This window comes from Argiope bruennichi, chromosome X2 (assembly GCF_947563725.1).
Source record: "Argiope bruennichi chromosome X2, qqArgBrue1.1, whole genome shotgun sequence".
NCBI lineage: Eukaryota > Metazoa > Arthropoda > Arachnida > Araneae > Araneidae > Argiope > Argiope bruennichi.
In genome coordinates, this window is record NC_079163.1 from 42,817,709 (window position 1) to 42,828,245 (window position 10,537).

A 10,537-nucleotide genomic window follows, 5' to 3' on the forward strand; every position below is an offset into this window, starting at 1 on the left:
GGATTTGATTTTGAATGAAAGTGATGTAAATAATGTTCAACACATAGTGCAATACATACTAATTAATAATTATAATGAATTATTTTTAAACGTATTAACTGTGTTGAAACTTTTCTTTACATTGTTGGTTCCTATAATTAATGCTGAGTGCTCTTTCAATTGTTCTTTCAAGAATTGTCTTCAGTCAAGCATGTTTGCATAACGCTTAAATGCACTTGATATATTAAGCATAGAAAAAATAATTGTAATTTTCATGAAATAATTAATAGCAAAAAGAAAATCATGCATTAAATAGACATGCAATAATATGTATTCATTTTTTTTTTTTTTTTTTTTTTTTTTTACTCTGCAAGAAATTTAGGGCTCCAAATGGTTTTTTGCACCAGGGTCCTTTCATAGAGAAGAAGGCTGGCTCTGGAGAGACTTCATATTACACTTATATGTATTTCTAGATCTACTCTTCATGAAACATAAACTTTAGATTAAATGATATAGAAACACCATTAGAAAATCACAGTTGGCTAAATATTAAATTTATTTTCAGATGAGATGATTTTGATTAAATATGAATTTTGCTTTCTTACAAAAAAACTGCTTTTTTTTCCCACTTGGATATGTTATATAATTTAAATGCAGGACAAAATGACTGTGGGAATGTTTCATTATTACCTTTTATAAGCAACTATTATTTGGAAGCAATTGAAATAGAAATCTAAAGAAATCTACATTATTTTTTACTAATGAGTAAGTTAGATAGATAATGCTAAAATTATTAGGAAATTATTAATGCATATTATTTATATATTCAATGGATTAACAATGAATATTCATTCACAAATTTATTTATTAATTAGCAATAATGAAATTAACTTCATTAGCAATTATTAATTAATATAAATCTATAAAGAAGAAACAGGGATGTCTTACATATCATGTTATACATATTTAAGAGTTATTTAAACTCAAGAGATCACACAATTATGGCGATATTATGTACAGAAACAAGAAGTAGAGAATATGTACATAAGAAGAGTATTATAGACAGCATCACTTACTTCTTTTGTGACTATAATTCATAACACTTAGTACTTCTGATGAAATAATATAAGAAATAATACTTACAGCCAAAATTCTTCACTTGATGTCATTTTTGAGAGAGAATCTGATAGCCTGGAAACTTCAGAAGAATTGTAAAGATTTGTCATGTTTGCAACTGATGTAATGTTCAACTGCATCTTCATATCATCCTGCGACACACAATTAGGAGTGTTCCATGCATTTTCACAGGAAGACCAAGATACAGAATATGACTGATATATATAATAAAGAGCCCATGCAATAATAACATTGTAGTAAACACAAACAACTCCCGAAACTATAGCCATTCCAAATCCTAACCCTAAAAAAATAAAATAATAATAACAGAAACTTCAAAATTAAATTCCAATGAGGATACTTGTTTACTTGAAACTAATATAAACTTATGTTTACATGCCTTTAAAGATAGGTGATATTTTCCAAATTGCAATTGGACCAAGACTACCAAACTGACCAAGACTCATTTCTAAGAAAAATAATGGAATTCCACAAATCACCAGAAAAATGGCATATGGAATGAGAAATGCACCTAAAATATAAGAAAAAATATAATGAAAACACATATGAAAGAAATATAAAATACTGAATGCTTATATTACATAAAAAGTATAGGATTAAAAAATATTGAAAGTATACAATGGGTAAAAAAAGCTTATGTATGCAACTATGACTGTTAATAAGTTTAATTTTTGGCACAAAATATTTTGTTATAAAAATGAAAATTTTAAAATTGTTTTAACACAATTTCATTTATTATTTATTATAAAAGAAAAACTATGAAGAAAATTAAATACTTAAATTGAAAGAATAAAAAAATGCCACTAATAAGAAACAAAAAAGTTTCCATACGGCATTTACATAGTACATGAAAAATCTTTTTCATGCTGACCAACTTGCATTTAATGATAAGTAGGCCTTCCTTTGGCATTTATCACTTCTCTCAAATGTTGTGGCATAACCCCCATAAGTGTTTTTGCTGTCCTGGAGAAATACTACTCCAAATATCTTGAATGACCCTTTTGAGTTCAACCTTGTTCTTTGTGTCATATTTTTTTAGTTCACGAATGATTTCTTCCAATAAATGTCCTATAAGGATTAAATAGGGAGACTGGGGAGGGCTATGAAGCTGTTTTTTAACATTATAGAGACATTACACTTGACAAATCTTGGAGGTGTGCTTAGGATCGTATTCCTGTTGAAAAGTAAAGTCCATTCCAAAGGACAGTTTAGCTGCATTGGTTAAAACGTTTTGTTTTAGAATGTCAAGATGTATGTACCTATCCATATTTCCATTTATTAAACATAAATATCTGATACCAGCAGCACTTATACAACCCCATATCATATTCCAACCATCACCGTGCTTCACAGTTCCATATAAGTAACATATGCTGTTTTGATTCCCTCCAGATCATAACTCGACCATCTGACCCACGGATATTAAATTTTGATTCATCACTAAAAAGGACCGATTCACAAAAAGATAGAGGCTTGCTTATATGCTTATTTGTAAACTGGAGACGCTTTTTCTGTAGTAGAGTCTTATAACAGGCTTCTTACAGGCCCCATATCCATTGTAACCTTTTTTTAAAATGACATTTCTCGCAATTTAAGATGTGAATTTAATGTAATTAACCATTAAATCAGTTGCAAGTTGAGGTGCACTAGTTCAAGGGACCTTACACATGATATTTCTTTTATGCAAGCGATTTAACTTCAGAGTTCTTCCGGATCGATCTCTATTCTGAAATGTTTACATATCACAGTATCTTTCAATAATATACTGCACTGTAAGCTTTGGTTTGTAAGTCATTTCACTGATTTTTTTTTTTCCATAAATAATCCTTTTTTTTTTTTTTTTTGCAACCGAATCATTAACTCGCGAATGGATTTCTGAATTTCCATTTTAAGACGATCAGCAATACATCGGAATTAAACAACTGTTGTTATGTCATATTCTTCACTCTGACAAACCATCAAACTTCGAATATTTACTGTGGATTAGTTGTAGAGCACGTCAGGAGGAATTTGCATATTGCATACAGAAAGTTTTTTTGCACGATACTTAGTCATTTATATTAAAAATTGCAAACGGACTTGCTGGGTTTTGTAGAAAAGAGAAATTTATTATGAAACTCCCTTTTAAAGACTCATATTAACAATATATAAGTAGTTTCTAAAGATAAAAAGTAAAGATTAGAAATTATGCTAGTTTATTTTTATTTTAGTCTTCCATTTAGTCATCCATTCCACTTTTTTTACCCACTGTATATACACATATTGAGGATGTGAAACTCAAAAGCTAAAAAGGACAGTGACATGGTAATGGCCAAAGGGAAGGAAGCACAGGAGATACAGATGTCCTAAGATGTTAGTCTAAAAGGGTCCACAGTGACAAATTATTTAGGATATTTATTTTAATTCTTAAAGCCAAAGATGGTAAGATGGAACAATAAAAAAAAATGTCATGCATACCATTACCCTTTAATATGCAACTGGACAAAGACAGAATTGCCAAGGATATAGTTCATGTGGGGTTGACCCAAAAAAACATACAATTTTCCTAGAAACATATATTTGCTTCAAAAATTAGGATATAAAAAAAAAGCACATACAATAGTAAAATAACTGTTTCATTTCCTTTAGCCTTTCTTACCATAACTCTAACTTTGATAGATATATGGAATACAAAGACATGGTTCAAAATTGACTAAGGGAAATGTAAAAAATAATGGGTATCAGGAAAAACTTATTATCTTTGATAACAGAAAGTAACTTCAGCAAGGAGCATTATGAATTTTTCAGTTTCTCAAACTTCAGTGATAAACATGTATTTATGAATCTCAGACATTCCAGCTTCACTGAATTTTGCTTTCAAGTTGAAATTATGATATATCCCAAACACATCTATTTACAAGAGAGTAGGTACTAACTCCGTAGCTATTAAGAAAATTTTTTATAAAAAAAATATAAAGATTTAAAAATTGCAAACATTGTTGAAATTTATTTCTAAGACAGGTAAAAGTCAATACAAAAAAGCAACTATTAATTTACTGTTGCAAATTTTACAGTTTATTATAAATAAATCTATATAATTAGAATTATTTTTTAAATCAAGTGTAAATGTTTGGTATTTTAATACCTCTGCCAAATCATAAATATACTTACTGAGAGCAGCACAAAACCAGTGAATTTAACTTTCTTACTCCACATCATTGCAATTAGACCAAGGCCACATAAATTAACCCCAAATAAATTTCTACTCTCCTAACTGAATACAAATTTAATAATTAAAAAATATATATATTTTGAAGATAATTATCACTATCACTGACTTCTTCTTTTATTTTTTTAAATATATAATAACAAAATAAATAAAAAATTACAAAATAAATTGTGTCTCAATACAAATAAAGTTCGATGCAAAATTTTAATAATTTAAAAATATTTCAAAACTTTTATATATTCTGAGTACATAATTTGAAAGCTTACCTCCACCACTTTTGTAACACAAATATGGAAACCGCCAAATGTTTCCAAGACCAACTGCATACCCCACACATGATAAAAAGAAATCAAGCTGTCTACTCCAAGTAGATCGCTTATTTTCATCATCAGTGGAACTACTCACAGACAATGAAGAATTCAAACGAGGTAAGGCAACAGTATTACCAGCATAAGATTCCTGTGTACTTGATTCTAGGTATTGTTTTTGTTTAGTCATCTTAGGCTTTTACCTTAACACCAAATCTAAAATAAAAGATATTGGGATATTTCAGAAAACGAAATTATTTGCTATGAGAATCTTTAATTTGTTCAGTTCCATTAAATAATTTTTAATAGCTAATCAATCTTAATACAGTTAAATCTTTACAAATCTGATTAAAAAATAAATTACCTCTGAAATATGTCTATGTTTAAATTTCAATCCTTTAAACTTAAAAGCTGGCTATTTTTAGTTGTTTCAAACACTAGTTTCTTTTTTTCCCCATCTTTATTTTCCATTTAACAAAATGAGAAGAAACAGAATGTAAAAGAGAATTTTACTTACACTGCAAAAACATTTTTTATTCTAGAACAAAAATTAACTACATTCATTTCATAAAAGACACTTCAGTAAAATATCACATCTAAATTACCAAAATTTTCAACATACTCAGATGCAAAATTAGGGAATTGAATTATAAATATTAAATTACTCATATTTTTATAAATTTCATGCATATGAAAAAAAAATTATATTTTTTTTTTGTCCAAGAATTCAAAAAGACACTTTAAAAAATAAATAGAATTTAGTTTTAATTTATTATAAGAGGATGAATTAACCAGAACTTGTTAAGCAATTATTAAGGTAAGGAAACTATTAGGATTACAAAAAAATGAGTGAAATAATTTTTATAACTTCTGTAAAGCTTAAATTAAGAATCCTTCCAAACAGAAATGTATTCCAAGTCACACCTTCAATAAATGGGCAAATTTTTCGCCAATCTCTGCCAAACAATAAAAACTCATCAAATATTAACTAAAGACCATAGTTAAGTTAATTTATTTGGCAATTTATGGGTTTTTAAAAAACTGTTTGACGCATGTGCCGTATTCTTTAGTTTAGTCCAAAATAACATAATATAAATAACATTTTAATATATCAATCAAATTAAATATTAGATGAAACTCTTCCATATCTAAATATCATCAGGTAAACAGAATGAGCATACTAAGCTGATTGTCAGAATTTTTAATCATTTTTTCCTCCCTATGTTTAAAATTTTATTACATAAGACTACTAACTAGATTTACAGTCACGAGAAATCATATGAATAAATTTGTTACAAAATTTATTTACAAAAATAAAACGAATTTCTGAAAGCTAAATGAATCAGCACGGAAGCGAACGTAACAAATGCGTGTTCATCAAGAGCTGATTTTTCTTAGAAACATTCTGTAGAAATATGAACATCGAATTATTCACGCATGAATAAATTAATGCGATGTTCAGGAAAATCATCTGAATATTTAAGTAATAAAAACATACTCTCAAACAGAAAATTCATTTAACAGCAGCATCAATAAATGAGGAATTAATTTTTAGATTCTGAGATGAAATTTTCTGAAAGTATTAATTCTTTCAAATATAAGCGAAAATCGAATTACAACCATGTAAAGATTACAGCATAAATATCTGTTCCTGGTAACCATAAAAAAATCTAAGAAAATATATAAAATGTTATTATTGTATTATGTAATTAATAACAAACTGCTAACAACAAAGGATAAATTGTAAATTAACATATACTAGATGGATAAACTGCTCATGAATTGGAAGAAAAAATTCGATATTTTTCAATTTCTTATAAATTCTATAAAACTAATTTTGCATAAGTTTTTGTTTTAAATTAGTTTGAAGCTCAATTTGACACTTACTAGTGAAAAGCAAACTCGATTTCATCAAGAATATTAAATTCTCGTTGTCAAAATAAGCGGCTGAAGGAAAGAGGTGCAAAGGAGCAGAGCTGAGGAGGGAAATGTTTTCCCGTGAACTTACGTAAGCACAAGTGACTCTTCTCATCGATTGGTGTCCGTTCTCAAACCATTGTCCAATCACAATATATATTTCCTATGTGCTGTTTTTTAAGAAATAAACGTCAGCATTTGTCTTCCAATTTATTAATTCGTCGTACTTTTTTCACGAGCTTTACGAAGCGTAAAGAGAACTTTCTTACTACAGCCCTATCCTTCATTTTCAACTTAATCCTTCTGTGAATACAATAAAATGGTAAAAATAATCTAGGTAAAATAAAATATATTGTAACTTTCGATATCCAATATATATACAGTGTCTTACAAAAGTGATGGGACACTTGTGCTTTACAAAAAGAAACTGTAATAAAATAAATTAAAAAAACATGTACAAATTTTTTGTGGGTGTGTTTCATACTTAAATTTAGTAACAATTTTTACATAACATACATTTTGTCAAAATATTAAAATATTAATTTAATAAAAATACAATTGTTTAGAACGGAGCAAAAAATGGCTCACATAAGTGATGGGACACTTACTTTTCCATCAAATATTTATCCAAAAAATTTACTTTTTAAAAGGTTTTAATATTTTGTTGGGTTTCCTTTTACTTTTAAAACATGATTTAATCTTCTTGGGATGGATTCGACTAATTTTTTTGTGATTTCTGGAGTGATTTTACCCCATTCTTCTTGAAGCACCGATTTTAATTGTTGTTTTGAAGAAATGGTGTGTTTGCGAATTCTTGATTCCAATTCTTGCCAAATATTCTCTATGGGATTTAAGTCTGGACATTGTGGTGGTGTTTTTATTATTTCAGGACAGTTATACAGTAACCAGAGTCTAACGATCAAAGCAGTGGGCTTTTGGTCATTGTCCTGGTAGAATTTAAAATCGTTATGAAGGTTCAATTTTTGTGCTGAAGATTTCAAATTTTGCTTTAAAATGTCAATATACTTGAACTGATCCATTATACTGTCAATAAAAACAAGATTACCAACTCCAGAGGACGACATACACCCCCATATCATAACTCCTCCCCCACCATGTATTTCTGTTGGCACTAAGTTCTGTTTGCGAAATTCTTCCCTGGGTTTTCTCCACACCAAGATTCTACCGTCAGAACAAAATATATTAAATTTATTCTCATCAGCAAATATAACTTTATTCCAGTTATCAGAATTCTTATTTATGTTGGATTTTGAGAAAGCTACTCTGAGTTTTCTATTCTTTTCACTTACGAAGAATTTTTTCCTGGCTACTCTACCGTGATATCCAGAAGATCGAATTACCCTTCTAATAGTCTCAGGATTAACAATTATTCCATATAATGCTTGTAAATCAGCATTATATGGAATAACAGCAACTTTAGGAGCACTCTTTCTTGGATTTTTTTTTTTTTTTTTTTTTTTTAATATTTCGAACGATAATTCGCTTTATTCCATAGGATAGCTTTGATGGTCGGCCAGGTCTTCTTTCATCCTGAATAATATGATTCTTTTTATATCGTTTAATGATATTGAAAACTGTTGAATGACTCAAGTTAACTGTTTCAGCAGTTTTTCTAATAGATTTTCCACTTTCAATATGCAAATTAATAACTAATTTTCGAATTTCAGGCAAAGTTTCTTTTCGTTTATCATTCATGGCTGCACAGAGCTAAAAAATACAAAAATTCCAAAACAAACTGGAGAGAAATACTACAGACGATTTTATAAATTATTGCCAATTGCTTTTGAGTAAAAATAAAACCACCAAAAATATTTTTATTGCTTATTTCAGACGATTTTTGTTGCATATCTAATGGTGTCCCATCACTTATGTGACCTATTTTTTGCTCCGTTCTAAACAATTGTATTTTTATTAAATTAATATTTTAATATTTTGACAAAATGTATATTATGTAAAAATTGTTACTAAATTTAAGTATGAAACACACCCACAAAAAATTTGTACATGTTTTTTTTAATTTATTTTATTACAGTTCCCTTTTGTAAAGCACAAGTGTCCCATCACTTTTGTGAGACACTGTATATATATTTCCTTTGTGATTTTGAGGTTAACTATAGCATAACTTTATGAATGAGAAAATAGCTCATTTTCATCCCCAGTTCGATAGAACAATTCCTGATTCAGCTTGATACTTGGATCAGTGATATGACTAGAATGGGGCATGCAGGGCAAGTGCCCTGGCCGCCACTATCAGGAAGGCCAAAATCAAGGAATAAAATAGTTGTATTTGAGAGAAAAGTACATTTTTGTTATTTTAAGGCAAATTTTTAAAAATTAAACCGAAGATTTTTTTTTCTCGTTTTAATATTTCGAAATATTTAGTTAATATCAAAATTCTAAATGCAATGTAAGTTCCTTACTTAAATTGACTCTGACATTTACTACAGATTATAACTGTTTCAAAGTATTTTTTGGATTTAAAAGCAAAGACATATATCGCCAAAATATATACGGATCAAGCAAGTGGTATTTGAAAAACTGGATTTCCCAGCTTTGTATTCGGAATGTGAGTGAAAAATAATATATTTTATGGAATGAAAAAGCGGACTTGATCGCAAAATCAGTAACAGAAATCAGCCCAAGCATTGAATGGATCGCATCCGAAGACATCACCTCACGCATCAAAGAAATCTCAAAAAGAAAAACAACAGACAGCTATAGACAGAGCAAATTTTATGAAATTCTTGGAGAAATTCCGGACATAAAAAATATTGCCAAATGGACAAGAAATAGAAGAGAAGACATCATTTGCGCTAGAATTTCTACCAAAACACTAATTACACCTAGCCTTCTACCCCGTTTTAATCTGTCGAATCAACCAAATTGCGATACATGACACTCTTTGAATAATTTGGATCATATCTTACTGCATTGCCGAAAATACTCAAGCATCAGACATTGCATCTGGTCGAAGTTGGGCCTCAACTCTCTTTCAGCCTGTAATTTTAAACAATTCACGAGCAAAGCTTTTGCAGATAAACTGTCTCTCCATATTTTCCTTCAACACTTGAAATTTTTTGACATTTATTAATTGGAGATATTGTTGAACGCTGGGAAGACAACCTTTGTTACTAAAAATCCCTTAACCCCCTCTTTCAATCAATCAATCAATAATATATTATTTCTCCTATATAATTTGACATTGGAAGATTTTAACAAGCTCATTGAAACATATTTTTATTCACCGAATATTTCCATAGATTAGCACAAAAGGATTTAGTGTTTTGAAAAAGGTAATGGTTTGTTTAGAATTTCTATAAACTATATTGAACGAAAAGTACCGAAAGTAAAATCAGCTAAGTTATAAGCCCAGTAATTATAAGGCAAAAAAAAAAAAAAAAAAAAAAAAAAAAGAAGAAGAAGAAGAAGAAGCGCTGTGTGATGAAGGATGGCTTACATAGAAAAATAAATATTTATCGTGTAATTTCTTGAGACAGATTTGTATTAATTTCGTTGCAAGTTTGAATCACAGAACTATAAATGACCTTGTCAGTTTTTTAGTCTTCTTAAAAAAAAAAAAAAAAAAAAAAAAAAAACCATTAAAGCTACGCTTGAAAATAAATTATACGCAGAGTTTACTGCTCTGTTTTAGAAATGTATTCAGTTTGAAAACCTCCTACAATAAAAAAAAATTAAATAAATAAAAGCCATTTAATGTAGGATTTAAATGCTACACAGTAATTGACAGAAATCTTTAATCGAATAAAGACCCATCGTTTATATAAGTTCACTGAACTCCAAAACAGAAATAAAAGATATGCACTTCACATAAGTTTAAAATATCTTTATATACAGAAATTGAGTGTCGGTATCTTTCATTTTTTTTTAATGTGGCATTCTATTTTCGTTGACGTTATTTAATTTCGACGTATTGTAATAGTAAATTACTTTATCACTAAGCATAAAA

At 28.7% G+C, this 10,537-nt stretch overlaps 1 protein-coding gene across 2 annotated transcripts in view; it reads right to left on the bottom strand.

The window, feature by feature from the left end:
- LOC129960487 (sodium- and chloride-dependent glycine transporter 1-like) overlaps positions 1–6,621 on the bottom strand; it is a 71,698-nt gene extending 65,077 nt beyond the window's left edge. Inside the window, exons 1-4 of one of the 2 annotated variants that reach the window (XM_056073956.1) lie at positions 6,520–6,621; positions 4,591–4,848; positions 1,496–1,627; positions 1,123–1,399 (exon numbers count right to left, since the gene is read on the bottom strand). In XM_056073956.1, the coding sequence (XP_055929931.1) occupies positions 1,123–1,399; positions 1,496–1,627; positions 4,591–4,822 (641 nt within the window). In that variant the 5' untranslated portion in view covers positions 4,823–4,848; positions 6,520–6,621. Of the gene's footprint in view, positions 1–1,122; positions 1,400–1,495; positions 1,628–3,573; positions 3,662–4,590; positions 4,849–6,519 lie in introns of those variants that run through there. The other variant, XM_056073957.1, reaches the window with a different exon arrangement.
- Between the last annotated feature and the right edge of the window lie 3,916 nt (positions 6,622–10,537).